Here is a 17,949-nt window from a genome sequence, read left to right on the forward strand (position 1 = left end):
AATCTGATTCTACTAAGGAAAGAATTAGACACAGCATAAAGATTTACCACCTGAATGGTCAAGAATTAGAAAAATGAAACATTTGTGTAGTTCATTTCAGTCGCTCAGTCCTGTCCGACTCTTTGCGACCCCACGGACTGCAGCACGCCAGGCTTCCCTGTCCATCACCAACTCCTGGAGCTTGCTCAAACTCATGTCCATTGGTCGCTGATGCCATCCAACCATCTCATCCTCTGTCGTCCCCTTCTCCTCCTGCCTTCAATCTTTTCCAGCATCACAGTCTTTTCTAATGAATCAGTTCTACGTATCAGGTGGCCAAAGTATTGGAGCTTCAGCTTCAGCATCAGTCCTTCCAATGAATATTCAGGACTAATTTCCTTTAGGATTGACTGGTTTGATCTCTTTGAAGTCCAAGGGAATCTTAAGAGTCTTCTCCAACACTACAGTTCAAAAGAATTAATTCTTCGGCATTCAGCCTTCTTTATGTACGGTCCAATCCTCACATCCATACATGACTACTGGAAAAACAAATTTTTAAAAATAAACATTTTGTCAACCAGATTGACAAAGACTATAAAGATTGAAAATATTAAGTAATATTAAGATCTCAAAAGCAAAAACAAGGTCACCAGCTCTGATGACATCTGAATTATCTTTTTTTTCTTTAATGCAAATATACAGATAGAGATTTTGAGCCAGAAATTGAACTTCAAAGAAGTTATCTTAAAGAATTAAATCTAGTGAACATTTCTTGGAGCTTTCTGAGATGCTGTTCCCTTGTTATAATCCTCAAATTTGGCTCAAATAAGATTTTCCACTTCTTTCATTAAAAAAAAAAAAGAATTTAATCTAACCAGATAAGTATAGCAAACTATAAATTCAAATATATCTACAGAGGAATTATTGGCAAGTGAGTAAGATTAGAATCAATTAATATATCCAATAAGAACTTTAATGAAATACAGTTCTATCACCTAAGTGTTACTATAGACCAGTGCTTCTAAAAGGGAGTGCCCCCCTCCTTAAAAATCACTTTTGGAATTCCCTGGTGGTCCAGTGGTTAGGACTCCACACTCTCACTGCCGAGGGACCAGGTTCGATCCCTCATCTGGGAACTAGGATCCCACAGGCCTCACAGTATGGCCAAAAATACAACCTCCCCCCCAAATCAACAAAAAAACCCACTCATTCAACCCCTGAGATGACGTTAGCTTCCTCAAGAATATTAGGTCAGGAAAAAAACTGAAAATAACTATGTAGGAGCGCTAACACATAAAGAAAGTTACTTTCCAATGTTGAATGAAAAAAATCAGATTATAAAGCCATGTGTGAAGAATGCTCCCTTTTTGTTTTACTAGAGAAGGATGTATATATAGTCCATTCTTCCCTTAATGTTCCCAGTGGTGACCCCTATGCGGCAGGTTATGACTTTTGTTTCTGATTAGGAGATTTGCTAATCTCTGTGTTTCTTTAATAACTTTTACTATGCAATAGGAAATGATTACCTAATAATACTTAAATAATTACTATGGTGTAAAAACCCCACTGAAGCTCCACACGCCTAAGGATAAATTCCAAAATCCTTAGCATGCCATTCAGGGCCCTCTGAACTGTACTCCCAGGCTGATCTTCAAGCCTCCTCTCCCACTACTCCCTGTACCAGGACCTACCTGCCTGTCCCCTGCACAGCGCAGCGCTTGCTCCCAGCTCTGCATGTGGTGTGTGTTCCGCTGCCTCTGAGGTCAGCCTCACCGGTCTATGAGGGGCTCCTTCTATGACCCAGAGGGGCAGAGTCTCTTTTAGGTTGAGGAAAGTGGCACCCTGGCAATATGAGGAGACAAGAAAAAAGCAGAGCAGAGAGACTTCTTTCTAAAAACAGATTGAGGGACCTCTCTGATGATCCAGTGGCTAAAAATCCACGCTCCTAATGCAGGGGGCCCGAGTTTGATCCCTGGTCGGGGAACTAGATCCCATGGGCCACAGCTAAGACCCAGTGTGACCAAAAAATCTCATTAAAAAAAATTAAAATGAATTGATTATTTTTCTGACCACATACATGGTTCCAAATTAACCTTCTCTGTATTTTCTCTTTAGTCTGTGTTGTCTCATGTGAGATGAGAGAATGGATTGCATTTTTTCCCCTCTCTTTCTGGGTCCCCAATTCAGCTGAGCCATAACACTTTTTTTCAGGCTTCTTAGACCTGCGTCAGATATTTGCAAAGTCTGAGATTGCCTGGCTTGGTGCTTTACTTGGCTGCCCTCAGGTTCTGTTCCAGAGACCAGGTGAATGAATGGTGAATAGACTCCAGTGTTCTGGAGGGAAATGGGGAGATGGGGGAATGGCCCGTCATTAACAGTGCTCAAGCAGAAAAATTTACTCTCAAAAACAGTGCGATATTTCTTTGCAGCTCAGCCATTTCCATTCTTTACATTCTTTTTTTTTTTTTTTGCCTTTAGACTAAAAAGATTTTTTAAAAAACAATTTTGATTACGTTTATATCTTGGGGCAGATGACTATTTCCAACAGAAAACAGTGGGTCTTTCACACCTTCTGTGTCCTTTTATAGCAACACCTGAACAATAAGCCTTTCATGTTTTCGGTGAGTGGGGATGGGTTAAGCCAAGCTCAAAACAGACCTGGCTGCACTTTGAGCTCAAATAACCCACTGGGGAGGCATGCTTGCCTGCTTTTATTAGAGAGGGTTCTCTTGGCCTTTATGACAACAGCTTCCTTTTTCCCTCTGAGATCAGTAGGCTCCAAATGCGAGTGTTCCTCCTCTGTGGCACAGAAGTTCTTCCCACTGTTCTACCAGACTTTCAAACCAGATTCAGCCCCGAGCAAAACTTGGAAGGAAAAGAAGATTCTCTCAGTGCCATCTTTGGGAGAAACAGCCTGGAGGCCAGGTCCCTCACTTTTCTCCAGCCAGCTCCGGAGTATCAGAAATTTTAAGATCTAAACTCAACGCTTTGACCTCAGTTACAATTCAAGAAGGAACAACACACCCTTTTGAGTTTGTGAGACACAGCCTTCATATGCTTGGATGACATGTGAAGTGTTAAGTTGTCAATCATCACAATGTGAGACACCAACAAGCTTTTCTCATTGCTGTCTCCTGGAGATCATCCCTGAATCAGAGGCCAGATCTTGACTTCTATTATCCCAGGAGTCAAAGAGTCAAGAGAAATGTGAAATGAAAAGCCAAGCAAAATAACAGGTTTTTCTGCTTGCTGCTTCCTCCCTCCCACTCCAGACACACACACACACACACACTGTCTCTCTGTCTCTCTCTCTCCAGAGTTCTGAGCTGGGGAGAGACCAGCCTCAGAGAGAAAGAGCAGAGTGAGCAGCAGGAAGTGTCCCTGCACTTACCCCCCACCTTCACCCCCTCCCCACCCTGTGACCCTATGGCTCAGGGGACCTAAGAGAAGAGTGGGCCTGAGTCTGGCTCCCCTGTATGGGACTTCCAGTATGTGATGCCTTGTTGATGATCTCCCTTCCCCTGGGCCCGGGCAGACAGTAGTTGAAATGGTAGCACAGCCTTTCCAAGTGTTGGAGAGCTTGCAAAAGCCCCTTGACTCTTCTTATCTCCCAAGGGGTTTGGAAATGACCCACAGTTTTCAACGGCCCCTAAATGAGACCTAGAAAGTAATTAGGAGAGAGAGAGTCAGGGTGCTCCTGGGAGGCTGCCCGGCAGAGAAAATGGCCACATCCCTGCATGGTGGCTCAGATGGCAAAGAATCTGTCTGTAGTGAGGAGACCCAGGTTCAATCTCTGGGTCAGGAAGATCCCCTGGAGAAGGAAAGGAAGGGCAACCACTCCTGTATTCTTGCCTGGAGAATCCCATGGACAGAGGAGCTTGGCGACCTACAGTCCATGGGGTCCCAAAGAGTCGGTCATGACTGAACGACCAACAGTTTCAAGCCCCTCATTCAAGGATAGGGCACAAAGCATCCCAGGGATGAGGACTTGGCTGAATCTCTGAGGAATCGCCATGCCAGGGACAAACAGGCTGAGCAATGGAACCAGCTCGGGAGATGGGCAGCCTGTCCCACCCCAGCGCAGGGCTGGCTGGGGCTTTGTGCACCGGAGCTTCAACTCAGGACAGAGAGCAGGGGAGAAACATGGAAAGGAGCTCGGAGGTGGACTGTGAGTGGCTTAGAAGACTTGAGGTGACAAAGATAAAGCTCAGAAATAACCAGACCAAGTTGCCTGTGTCAGATGGCTGTGGCTTAACACTCATGTTCAGAAATCAGATTGTGTAAGTCCCAGGGCGGCATGACCAGCAGTGGGATCTTGGGCAAACTGTTTTGCTTCTCCGGGTTTTGTGACAACCGTCCACCTCACCTGCCCACAACCCCTGGCTGTTGAAAATGATTTTCTTTCTTTTTTTTTTTTTTTTCCAGCTCTGATAGTTGTTCTACAGCCTCTAGGGGTGGGACAGCAGCTGACTCCAGCCTGGTTTCTACTGCATGTTTTATGTTGTCCTGGAGCTGGTGAGCCCAGAGGAGGCGGGTGGAGAAGGACAGGGAGGTCAAGGCTCTGCCGCCTTCTCTGTCATTTCCCTTCATCAGGTGCCGCAGCTCCCCAGCAGAGGGAACTCCGCGGCCTGCGCTGAGAACACCTTCCTCATCAGCGATTTTAAAATAGTCCTGTAGAGGGCGCAGTTTCCTCGTCCCAGAGGCTGCGGAGGTTGAGTCAGGTTCTGAATACTGTTCCATCCACCGGATAACCTCCTCAAAGCTCCGAGGATAGTGCTCCTGGGGAAATGGAGAAGCATGGGGCTGCCTCTGGACGAGAGAAACTCCTGGCTCAACTCTAGGGAAGGAGACAATTGCACTGATTCTGACATAGCCAAGTTCCTGGGTCAAGGCAGCATACAGGTTCCCCGCGGTTAGAAATCCGGAAGATGTCTAGACGGGTGCCAAGAGTCACCAGGGAAGATGTCAAAGAAGTGGTAGCATTGGGAGTAGACCTTGATGGATTTGGGGACCAAAGCTAAGGCAACAGAGACAGAAAATGGCAAGGTCTTGTTAAAAGCTCTTGCTTTAAAATAAAAATTCAGTGTGCTTAAATTGTTCGCTTTAAAATGGCTAATTTTATGTTATGTGACTTTCACTTAAAATTAAAAAAAACTACATGAGATGGTTCTATGTGTGTATGTGTGTGCGTATATATATATATGTGTGTGTGTGTGTATACATAATTTATTTATTGTTGCACTAGATAATAGTTCAAAATCCAAAGATAAAAAAGAACATATAGGGACTTCCCTGGTGGCCCAGTGGTTAAGACTACAGGCTCCCAGTGCAGGCATGCAGCAACTAAAAAGATCCCATACAGAGCAACAAAGACCTGGCATAGCCAAATAAATGAACAAATAAATATATTTTTTTAAAGTGTACAATGGAACTCTGCTCCAACATTGTTATGTGCCAGTCTGGATGCTGCTAAGTCACTTCTGCTGCTGCTAAGTCGTTTCAGTCATGTCCCACTCTATGTGACCCCATAGACGGCAGCCCACCAGGCTCCCCCGTCCCTGGGATTCTCCAGGCAAGAACACTGGAGTGGGTTGCCATTTCCTTCTCCAATGCATGAAAGTGAAAAGTGAAAGTGAAGTCACTCAGTTGTGTCCGACTCTTCACGACCCCATGGACTGCAGCCTACCAGGCTCCTCTGTCCATGGGATTTTCCAGGCAAGAGTATTGGAGAGGGGTACCATTGCCTTCTCCGGCCAGCCTGGATAGGAGTGGATTTTAGAGGAAAATGGATACATGTGTATGTATGGTTGAGTCCTTTGCCATTCACCTGAAATTATCACAACATTGTTAATTGAGTATATTCCAGCACAAAAAGTTTAAAGTTTGGAAAAAAACAAATCAAAAAAGATATACAGTAAACATTTTTCCAGTCTTCCCTCCAAATGCCCAGTTTTCCATTGGAAAAGCAGCTAATGCCATAGTTCTCTTTGTATTTATCCAAAGATATTCTATGCAAACACAGGGAACCGGGTATATGTAGTCTTTATTTCCATTCTTCCTTTACACAAATGGTAGCCTACTCTGCATATGTTTGGGCACCTTGCTTTGATCACTGAATGCATCTTGGCTATCATACCTTATATACCAACTCTCTAAATAATTTGTTTATTAACATTCCTGTGATACATTATCTACAGATGCCATTATAATCTTCATCACTTTCATTTTTTTTTTATAGGCAAGAAAATTGAGGTCCAAGAAGATCAATACCTAAAGGTCACACATCTAGGAACTGGTGGAGGTGGGACATAAACCCAGTCTGACACAAGAATATTTGCTTTTAACCACTCAGCTTTATAGCTTCTACCTAAGGAACTTCCTTATTCTTTCCTATAGATGCGTAGTATCCCATTCTGTACTGTATGGCGGTACCATAATTTATTCAACCCCTGCCTACTGATGAACATTTAGGTTTTTTCCAACCTTCTGCTGTTACCAAAAAAAAAGAATTGCTGCAGAGAGTTCGCTTGGATAGATGGCGTGTCACATGTATGTGTCTCGTCAGGATATATTTTTCAAAGTGAAATTCCTGACATAGTTTTTGATGGCTATCGCAAAATTGCCCTTCGTCTTGCCCTATTGATTTTCTTTTTTTTTTTTTTTTTTGCCCTATTGATTTTCATCCTTCCCGAAGTATTGGATGCAAATCCCTGTTTCTCCAGTCCTCACCGAGGCTCACTTAATATTTTAGCATCCAGTGAGCAGTTAGGTGCTAGTTAGGTTGCTAGACCTCTGTAGGTCTCCTATAGAGGAGACCATCCCTGCTTTCAAAAACTTCCAGTCTTTTATTATTATTATCATTTAATTTTATTACTTGACTGTGCTAGGTCTTGGTTGCTCTGAGGGCTTTTCTCCAGTCTCGGCCAGCAGGGGCTACTCTGTAGTTGTGGACACGGGCTTCCCCTTGCAGTGACGTCTCTTATTGTGGAGCACAGGTTCGAGGTGCTTCAGCTTCAGTGGCTGTAGCACGGAGGCTCAGTAGTTGTGGCTCCCGGGCTCTAGAGCTCGGGCTCGGTTGTCCTGCAGCATATGGGATCTTCTCAGACCAGGGATTGAACCCGTGTCTCCAGCATTGGCAGCTGGATGCTTTGCCACTGAGCCACCAGGGAAGCCCCCCAAACTTCCAGTCTTATTGGGAGAGGCTGGGAGACAAATCACAGAGGCCCATCAGGAAACCTTTATTTAGGAAAGTGTCAGTCCATTAACTTTCATTTTTGTTACTAACCTGGGTTCTTGGCCTCTTTAATCAACAGAAATTAAGAGGCCAGACGAGAAAGCAAGAACAAGGAACAGGTTCCCTTGCTTACTCCCTGAGTGGGTGGTGAGCTGGCCCCTGAAATGAGGGGAGGGGATGTGTGCAGGGTGTATGTGTGGCACCCTGCTTTCTTTCCTGACCCCTCAGGAGTGGCAGTTGGGTTTTGGCCTTTTTGTATCCTGTTCATAATTTGCCCCTATATCCATGCATGTAGTTGTTTTTACTCCTTTAAAGTTTCTTTGTATTCAGATCCTGGAGGAGACCCTTGTCTAGGTGAAAGCAAGTAAAGGGTCCCAGGTCCCAGCCTGTCTCGTTTTGAAAAGGACAGAATACAAATCATAGAGTGGGCTCATCAGGCCCCCTACCATGTAACCAGTTTAGGTTGTGTGTTGTGAAAAAGGAAAAAAAAAAAAAATCCCCAGGAGGTCCTTGTTCACCATCACTGAGTCTCCCCGGCAGGCTCACACTGTATTGCCCCACAAGGTGGAGGATGATTCAAATACTTCTTCACCCAGGTCTGTTCCTCACCATCTTCAGGGAAGGGTTGGAAGACCCATAGTTGCACCAAGAGCTTAAGGAATTTTCTATTTTCAGTGAAAGAAGAGGGCAAGCCTTCAGACCTGGACCATTTGCTAAAATTGGAATTTGGCAAGTGGCCATTAAATAATATGTGCATTTTAGTCCTTGAGTTTTATGTATTTGTTTTATTTTATTCATTTAAAAAGTAGGTCTTTCTTTGTTTCCAAGCAACTTAAAAGTGCAGAATCTAACCTGCATGCTGCAGTTTGAATTCTTGCTTCCCCTGCTATCTAATCAACTGTTGCCCAGGCTGCTTTTCATTGAATACACTTTTATTCAGGCACAAATACTTATTGAATTTCTACTATGAGCAACTGAACTGAACTGAACTATAAGCCTGGTACCTAGCAGATAAAGATGAGTAACATGCGCATGTAGGCTTCTTCAAGTGACTCCAAGGAGGAGGAAATGCAAATATCCAGACTTAACTATCTGCCAGAGGAAAAATATCCCCCCACCCCCAACCCTGTGGGAGTAGACTTTTGGCTTCCGTCATCTGTGGGAAGAAACGGCACTGTCTTTGGTCTGGCACTCATTTCTATGTGAGCTAAGATTTGTTCCTATTTATACTTCTCCAAGAAAGCTTAGGACAGCATTAGGAGAAAAGAGTGACCTTAAACTATTGTGTGAAAATTAAAATATTTCAAAGTCTAGAGGCCACCATCTGTGTTTATTAATAGACAGAGAATTATTTGACCTCAGCATGACAGGAATTTTTCAGTCATTTGGGAGGGCCTCTCCCAAGGAGATTTGCTCCACACCCTAAAGATCAAGTGAAAATATGCTGATAGCTGGAGAACCTTAAGAGGAAGATGGAAACAGATGTTGGCTTATTTTCTGTCCTCACCCCCTTTCGTGCTCAGTCCCTTCAATTGTGTCCAACTCTTTGTGACCCTATGAACTGTAGTTCACCAGGCCCCTCTGTCCATGGAATTCTTCAGGCAATAATACTGGGGTGGGTTGCCATGCCCTCCTCTAGGGGATCTTCCCAACACAGGGATTGAACCCACGTCTCCTGCATTGCAGGCAGATTCTTTACCCACTAGCCACCTGGGAAGCCCCCTTCACCCCCTTACTGCTCGTTAAAGACCATGTAGGTTTTCTTCACTGAGTGGAAACTGCCCCTGGAAGCAGCAGCTATCTTCAGTCTTTAAAAACATCCCTCACCTGCTGGCTATACATTTCTGAGAATATATGGATGCAGTGATTATATCAAGTTTCCAGCATCACCACATTGCAAACCCATTTGATCACAAATGGATTCTGAAGAACAGGATAAAATAATTATCATAAAACAGGATGGTTTGAAGGAAGGAAAATTTGATATGGTGGACTACAAATAAAGGCCATTATTTTTAGTTCAAGGATTGGGCCAGAAGTTAAAAACAAAAATAAGGAAACAAACAAACAAAAATCTTTGTTTAACAAGGGTGCCACAGCTCAGCACTGGGAGAAGTCACTTTGCTTCTCTGTCTACAGTCCTGGAAAAGATGTCAATTATGTCCTGCTTGGTAAAATTGTACCAAAGTCAGCCAACACCTGTGCAATTCTAGCTGCCTATCAGGGATCACCTGGATTACCTCTTTTAATCTTCATAACAGTCCTCAACCACTTTGACATAATTATTGTTATTACTCTTATCCTGGGTAGAAACAGAGGCCCAGAGAGATGAAGTAACTTGCCCGAGGACACAGATAATAAAGGGCATAGTCAGGGCCAGTGCAAAATGAAGATGTGGGGTCCTGGCCTAAGACAGGGAAGTCAATTTCCTTTCCCACATGGGTGGGGACCTGCCTTCCATGGGACTGGAGCCTCTGTGCCTGGCCATGTGCAGTAGCTGCTGGCCAGTTGCCATGGAACTGCCAGCCTAGGGCAGGGGTGGCGACTTACCACCCACCCCCCAGAGACACAGGAAGGTGTTGGGGGAACTGTACCTGACCCTGATCATCTCCTTGTCAATGTTCAGGCACCCATGGGGAGAGGGGTGGATGGCCATGGCTGAACACAAGACTTCCTGCTCACCAGGCCCCCTCTAATGAGGTCCGGTTGTTGCCCTGACAGAGGTCTCCAGCAGGTCTTAGGGTGGGGAGGAGGGCAGGATGCCAGGGCATAGTGGACACCAGGAGAAGGCAATGGCACCCCACTCCAGTACTCTTGCCTGGAAAATCCCATGGACGGAAGAGCCTGGTAGGCTGCAGTCCACGGGGTCACTAAGAGTCAGACACGACTGAGCGACTTCACTTTTACTTTTCACTTTCATGCATTGGAGAAGGAAATGGCAACCCACTCAGGTGTTCTTGCCTGGAGAATCCCAGGGACAGCGGGGCCTGGTGGGCTGCCGTCTATGGGGTCGCACAGAGTCGGACATGACTGAAGCGACTTAGCAGCAGCTTAGCAGTGGACACCAGAGAGGACTGTGCAGGAGCTGAGGTTCTAAGACCCCCTGGGCTTGCTCCATTGTCCCAGCAGACACAAATTTAAAGATAAAATGATTCAGAATTTGAAGGCCACAATCACAGAGCATTATGTCCCAAGACCTTCTAAGTGCCTGCCCTGGGTGACTGTGCTAGTTGCAAGAAGCAAGCCCTGGCCACGGGCACCCATGCTAATATCCTGACTATGGTAGAAGATCAAGGAAAATTCTAAGTCCTTTGATAAAGTCAGAAAGTAAAAATTTGTTCAGACTGTAAAAATCTTTGCGACCCCATAGACTATAGCTTGCCAGGCTCCTCTGTCCGTGGAATTCTCCAGCAAGAATACTGGAATGGGTTGCCATTTCCTTCTCCAGGGGATCTTCCCAACCCAGGGATCAAACCCAGGTCTCCCATATTGCAGGCAGATTCTTTACCATCTGAGCCACTGGGAAAGCCCTGGAAAATTCAAAGTCCTTTGAAAAACTCAGAAATTAAAAATTTGTCCAGACTACTAAAAATCTACCCTTTTGGTTCACCTTGAAAAGTAAAAACTGTTGTGAAGTATAAAGTGATGCTGTTAGTCCCCACAGATAACTTCATTCCCAACACCTCCCTAAGGAGTGTCTTGCTTTATGAAGCCTGACTTGACCTTCTCAAATAGAACTGACCACTCTTTTATTGTGCCAGGGCTTCCCTGATGGCTCAGACAGAAAGGAATTTGCCTGCAGTGCAGGAGACCTGGGTTCAATCCCTCGGTCGGGAAGATCCCTTGGAGAAGGAAATGGCAACCCACTCTGTATTCGTGCCTGGAGAATCCCTGTGGACGGAGGAGCCTGGCAGGCTACAGTCCACGGGGGTCGCAAACAGTGGGACACGACTGAGTGACTAACATTTTCACTTTATGGTGCTCCTTCCTAATTTGTGTAATTATAATGTTTAGAACTTGGGCTTTGAAATCAGACACACCTGAGTTGGAATCCCAGCTCTGTCAATAACTTTTTGTGAGACTGGGGCTAATTCCTTGCATCTGCTCTTCCGCTTGAGGACTGGGACAATGCAATGCTGGTGGCTCCAGCACTGCTGTACTGGATAGATTGAAGGATGGCAGTCTGGTGGAAATGAGGCCACAGGACTTGTCCTAACCTAGTGAAGGAGGAAACAGAGCTGGACTCCATCCTAGGCCAGGCTGCCAACATTAGGCTACACGCAGGGTCACCCTCCCAGTGGACTCTGAATACCAATGGAAAACCAGACCCCCAGGATAAAAGAGCCTCAGGACTTGTACTTGGACTCTCTGTGGCCTAAAAGAATATGCTAATTATCTCTGTAACAGAACACATAAATTCCATTATGTTTATCGGGATATGACCACAGGCCTATTGATAAATGTCCACTGTTTATCTAGGCTTATGACAGAAGAATCATGGGTATCTCTTTTACCTTGTCCAGACTAGTTTCAAGGAATTTGGGGAGGTGGGTTTGAGCAGGTACACTGAGGGAATATAAGGTTTTCACAAAAACTGGTCGGGGTCCTTGGCTAAGAGGAGACTCTGCTTTGGGCCTGCTGGTGTAATAAACTGCACTCCACTATCTATCTGCATTGTCCTTCTGAGTGAGTTTGTGTCCCAGAACGCGTGGCTACAACACTATGATTGCAAAAGTAAGTACCTTTGTTTTCACTTAGATTTTATGTTTACTTGGAGTGGCTTTGATGCTGGTGGTGGGGCAGTCATGGATACAAAGAGGATAAACAGCATTAACTATTGATGAGACTACTGCTTACCAGTGTCTGACACCAACAAAGGTAACTGCAAATATTTAGTATTAGTTTTTTTCAGTAGACTGAATTTTTTGAGAGTTGGGTCCTGTTTTATTCACCTGTGTCTAATACAATGCTTGGAGCCAAATGTCTAATTTAAATGAATTTTCTTTGCAATCTACACTAACAGTGAGGGGTTTATTGCTAACTTAGGACTTCCCTATAGCTCAGATGGTAAAGAATCCGCCTTTAGTGCAGGAGATCCAGGTTCAATCCCTGGGTTAGGAAGATCCCCTGGAGAAGAAAATGGCAATCCAATCCAGTATTCTTGCCTGGAGAAGCCCATGGACAGAGGAGCCTGGCAGACTCCTCATTGTGACAGTCGTGTCACAAAGAGTCAGACACGACTAAGTGACTAACACACTGGTAACTCGGGAGGGTGAATAAAAGAAATCTCTTAAGGGCTTTTATATTGTTAGAACTACAGATAAAAAAAAAAAAAAGCTAGGAAAAAAGAGGTCTACAAGGCCTTTCATGATCAAACATCCAAACCTATTCCTAAGTGCCTAGCACTTGATTTGTTTCATTTTTGTCTGCACTTAAAATAGTAAGGCTTCCCCTTGTGGCTCAGCTGGTAAAGAATCCGCCTGCAATGCGGGAGACCTGGGTTCAATCCCTGTGTTGGGAAGATCCCCTGGAGAAGGCAAAAAGGCTACCCACTCCAGTCTTCTGGCCTGGAGAATTCCATGGACTGTATAGTCCATGGGGTCGCAAAGAGTCGGTCACAACTGAGCTACTTTCACTTTTCAAAATAGTAAGCCTGAACATCACTCATTCGGTGAGGTTCCATACACTACTCTTTCGGAAGTTTTGTTCCAAAAGGGCGAGGAAAGAGAACTGCAGTGAACCAACGCTCACAACTTAGTGACTGCTGGATCACTGGGCGACGGCGACATTCTTGCTATCCAATCGCCGGGGAACCTGGAGAGAACGCTCTGGATTGGTCAGAGAAAACATCCCTCCAGGTTCATTCAAGGAGGGGCTTGGCGTGGGCGCGGCCGGCAGAGCATTTTGGCCAATCAGAGAACGCATAGGGGCGGGCTTGGCCGCAAGAGGGTGGAATGGAGCCTATCTGAAGGCGACTATCCGCCAATCAGATCCTCCTGTCGCGAACGGAGGGGGCGTGGCCTCCGGCGGCGGGTTCCCTACGGCTTAGGCCCAACCGCGGAGGAGGTGGGGCCCGGGCCGGCCTGGGCGGGGCGAGCGGTGTAGGCGGCGGAGCCGGATGCGGGCGGTGCCGCGGCCGCGGCGGCCCTGGGGATGGGCGGAGCCCCGGCCGCCAGTGCTGGTGGCCGCTGCGAGCGGCCGCCTCTGCTCCCGCGCGTTGCTGCTACCCAGGGTGGCGGTATGCTGGGGAAAGGGGTAGTCGGCGGTGGCGGCGGCACCAAGGCGCCCAAGCCCTCCTTCGTGTCGTACGTGCGCCCCGAGGTGAGGGGGCGTCGCGCGGGCGGGGCGTCGTGCTGGAGTGGCCGGGGCGGGGGGCGCCGGGAGCCCCTTCCCTGCCTCCGGAGGGCCGCGAGCGTTTCCTGTCCGTGTGCCGGAGGGGAGCTGAGCGGGATGAGGGCCCAGGGGAGCGATGGGACTCCCGGCGGGCCCGGGTGGGATTCCCCGACGCGGGCGGGCAGGTGCTCGAGTGCAGGGCCCACCTCACCGGGATACCAGGTGAAGGGGCCCTGGCCGGGAAGGTCCTGCGGCCCGGCTGGCTCCTGGCTACAGTTGAGGGGAGCTTGGGTTTGGGGCACCACGGGAGGGGAAGGGCTGGGGGTACTGACCACCCCCCGCCCCAACTCCGAGGACCTGCGTAGAACTTGCAATCCCGGCGGGTGGGTCTGCCCTGCTCTCGGAATTTCTCAGTGAGTGTGTAGAGCTTGCTTATCTCAGCTGCTTGCTTCTAAGAGTGCTATATGATGCCGCTGGCGGGATCCCGTGCCCTGCTTCCCGCTTCCCATCAGCTCTACTGGGAGAAAGTGGGGTCGGTCCCGGCCTCAATCAGTATCTATCTCTTCCTTGTAAATTCCCCTCTGTCGCTTCTTCCCCCTTTCATTTCACTCCCTCACCATAAGCCTTTCCACCTCCTGCTTTCCTCCTGGAGTTTTACTGTCAAGTTCATTCATTCATTCAGAAGATATTTTTTGAGCTCCTACTCAGGGCCAAACACTGTTCTAAACTGCTTGGGGTATACATCAGTAAACAGAATAAATATCCCTGTTCTCTGGGAGCTTATCTGAGGGAGAGAGGAGTAAACAGTCGGTAAAATAGATATAAGTAATTATATGGTATATTAGAAGTTGCAAGTGGGATAAGAGTAGGGATTGACTGATGGCCCATGGGGCAAAGAACCTGCCTGCCAATGCAGGAGACACAGGAGACATGGGTATGATTCCTGGGTTAGGAAGATGCCCTGGAGGAAGGCATGGCAACCCACTCCAGTATTCTTGCCTGGAGAATCTTGATGGACAGAGGAGCCTGGAGGGCTACAGTACTTAGGGTCGCAAAGAATTGAACATGACTGAGTGACTAACGCTTTTTTTTTTTTTTTTTCAATTATATGGTATATTAGAAGTTGAAAAGTATGGTGGGAAGAGAAAATACCCCCTTTTCCTCCTTGCACATGGGGCATTTGAACAAAGACTTGAAGGATGTTTGGGATCTGAGGATAGAGTCTGGAATGTTGGAGGGCCATCAAGGAAACCAGCCTTGCAGAATCCAGTGAGGGAGGGGGATGCCCGAGTCCCGGGAGAGGAAGTTAGGCTGCAGCTTGTAGGCCCCGCTGAGCTCCTGATCCAAATGCCTGATTAGGTGCATTTTCATTTTTGATTTCTGAAGGGTTTTTTTTTTTCCCTGCTCCTCTCTTAGCACATTAGTCAGCAACGGATGCGGAAGCATTGGCAAATTCCTGTGCTGTCTTCCCACCTCTGTAAAGCAGAGGCAGGTGGGCTGTGAGGAGAGGTCTTCATCAGGGAGTGCTTCTATAAAACCACCAGTGGCCTGAAGCCTTTGCATGTGTATCTTTAAATTCAAATGTGTGTCTTTTTTTCCAGTGCAGAGGACTCTTCTTATTTTTAGTCCTAATTTTAAAATAAAAACCACTTCCTCTGTAAATGCTTGATAAGGAGTCAGGGTCATCTTGAATATTCAGCAGGCTCCCCTTATAGTATCGAGGGTAAGTAATGTGGTCAATTTCTCTTTGTGTCTTTTTGATTGAGCCTGGGTTGAAATGAAACTGATCTTTTAACCTTTCCTCTTTAGTGAGATTCGAATGCGAGTGGAAAGTCTTCTGAAATGTGGCCAGAGTTCAAGAATGTTCCAATTTTTTATCCACCAAGCACACATGTTGTAATTAGGCATATTTTCCCTCTTTGCCCACAGCTCCTGATATATTTCCTTTGAGGGATATTAGGGAAGGGGAGTGGGTCAACCCCAAAATAAGCCTGAAGTGGTCACATTTTTCAGATCCTTATAGTTGGCAGTTCTCTTTCCTCACAGTAAAATAAAGCTATGTAGACACTGTGCTTCTTTCTTGAAATCTGTCTCTAAAAATATTTTGTGACAGAGTATAAGGCTGTGACCTAAATTGTTGATGAGTTTTAGAAGATAAGGGAATGAAAGAGTGAGGAAGCAATTTGTCATTAAGTATAATCTAGCTTTTGCTAGCCATTACATTATGGGAAATACATGTGAGCAGTTTTGAGGTGTCGCTATGTGTCTCTGAGAGCCCTGGATCTGATAAACTTCTGTTGGTTCACTTAATAGAAGTTCTTCTGAAGACTGTCATTCTGCTGTTCCTATTCCTTTCCCTCATATCGAGTTCATCTTTAGTGCTTTTCATGTGTGCTCTCCCATCACTTCTTTGTACGCAGTTTGCTTTTGTTAGCTGGGAGGTCGCAATTTCTCACAGCTCTTTTTGCTGGTAGATCACTAAGCCACCAGGACAACCTTCAGGATGTAAGGTGCCTTATGGCCCCTGTGCCCAGTGATGAACTTGTTCTTGACTGATCAGATCTTGTAAGATTTAACAGGATCTGTGTTCTGTATGCCAAAGAGGCTATCAAGAGTTAGCACTTTCTATCAAAAGCAGAAGGCTTAACTGGGTAAAAGTATTTGCAGATGATGCTTTTACACATAAGGACTTTTTTTTTTTCTCTTGTGATCCGAAAGGGTTGGCATTGGATGGCCTAAAATGAGGGACAGGAGTTTACTTCCTCCGTTAACATTGGATCTCTGCCACAGTAACTTGGCTCTTCTGTCACTGATTCTCCTAAATCAGTGAACAAGCAAGTTAAAATCTTGAGCTGTAATTTAGGAACTTTGGTCGCGTTTTGTAATCTCTGCCCAAAGGGTGGCACATCAATAAATTTGGTAAATAGGAAGTCGATGGTTTTGGAAGCTGAGGTGAACAGGAGGGAGAGAGCTGGGCTGGTCTTGGTGGTACCCAATGGCTGTACCTGAAAATGCCAGCACCTTCACCCCAGCATAGGCCCAGGCACAAGGTGCCTCTGTGCAGTGGAACCCTGAATGCTGAGCTCTGCTTCAGCAAGGTGGTAGCTTATAGTTTGGGTGCCAGCTCTTCTGTTCTTATACAGAAAACACCTGTTTGAATTATGGTGATTTCAGAAACCATTAGTGTTCATTGTGGAAAAATAAGACAATGTAGATAAGCAAACATTTTTTCAATGGAAAAATTGCAAGCTTATTCGTGACTTGCAGTGTATCCTGTCAGGTGTGTGTGTAGGGCATATATATATATATATTTTTTTTTTTTTTTTACCAAAATGGGATTAATATTGCTGATCACATTATTTTATAATCTGCCCATTTCACCAGAAATGTATATTGTAAATGTCTTTCCATGTCAGTTGTCAACTGTAACTTCTTTTTAAATTAGACCCCTTTTCCTCAACAGAGACGGACAGTGTGATGGGAGATGGTAGGTAGCACAAAGAGGCCAGGAAGGTAGTATGGTTTTAAAATGGTTTTCTGGTCAGTTACCTTCTCTGGTACCGAAGGACAACTGATTTCCTTAAGACTGGCAGTTCTCTGCTCAGCTACCTTGAAATTGTAAGCTCTGCTTTGGTAGTTCTTAGTTTAGAAGGCCACGGCAACCCACTCCAGTGTTCTTGCCTGGAGAATCCCAGGGACGGTGGAGCCTGGTGGGCTGCCGTCTATGGGCTCGCACAGTCGGACACGACTGAAGCGACCTAGCAGCAGCGGTTAGAAATGCTTACTGTCTGTACCTGGCAGCTTGTATTAATAAATAAAGCACCACTGTGTGTGCACGCTCAGTTGCTCGGTCATGTCCAACTGTGCGACCTCGTGGACTGTAGCCCGCCAGGCTCCTCAGTCCATGAATTCTCCAGGCAAGAATATTGGAGTGGGTAGCCATCCCTTCTCCAGGGGATCTTCCGACCCAGGGATCGAAGCCGGGTCTCCCACACGGCAGGCAGATTCTTCTGCTCAGCCACCAGGGAAACCCCATTAAATGGTGGTCCTAGGAGAAAGTTCTGTGGTCCTAGGAGAAAGTTCTGATTTAATAAGAACGGGGTCTCTCGTGCTGAGAGAGCTGAATAAATGCCTCGGGGTGCTGTGTGTTGCCTTCTGAAACTAAGACCAGGAAGAGTTCAGTTTTGAGAGTCTGCCCTACTTGTGCCCGTGTTCGTGTGGTATGCCAAATATGGTTAAGATGTACTTTCTAGTTGAGTTTAGGTCAGTGTTTGACTTGAATGTACTAGTAATAGTTATTAGTTACTTAGTTGTGAATTTTTAGAGTTGGAAGAAAACATAGAGATGACCGAGTCTACCCGTGAACTCTTGGTCTGTTCTGCTGATGTGGAAATGAGGCCCTT

The 17,949-nt window shown here is 46.1% G+C and overlaps 1 protein-coding gene across 2 annotated transcripts in view; it reads left to right on the forward strand.

Moving 5' to 3' along the window:
- Positions 1-13,328: 13,328 nt before the first annotated feature.
- Positions 13,329-17,949, forward strand: part of MTMR12 (myotubularin related protein 12) — a 68,550-nt gene continuing 63,929 nt past the window's right edge. The window contains exon 1 of one of the 2 annotated variants that reach the window (XM_061393801.1): positions 13,329-13,534. In XM_061393801.1, coding sequence (XP_061249785.1) covers positions 13,367-13,534 — 168 coding nt within the window. In that variant the 5' untranslated portion in view covers positions 13,329-13,366. The remainder of the gene's footprint in view (positions 13,535-17,949) is intronic. The other variant, XM_061393802.1, reaches the window with a different exon arrangement.

Source organism: Bos javanicus, chromosome 20 (genome assembly GCF_032452875.1).
Source record: "Bos javanicus breed banteng chromosome 20, ARS-OSU_banteng_1.0, whole genome shotgun sequence".
NCBI lineage: Eukaryota > Metazoa > Chordata > Mammalia > Artiodactyla > Bovidae > Bos > Bos javanicus.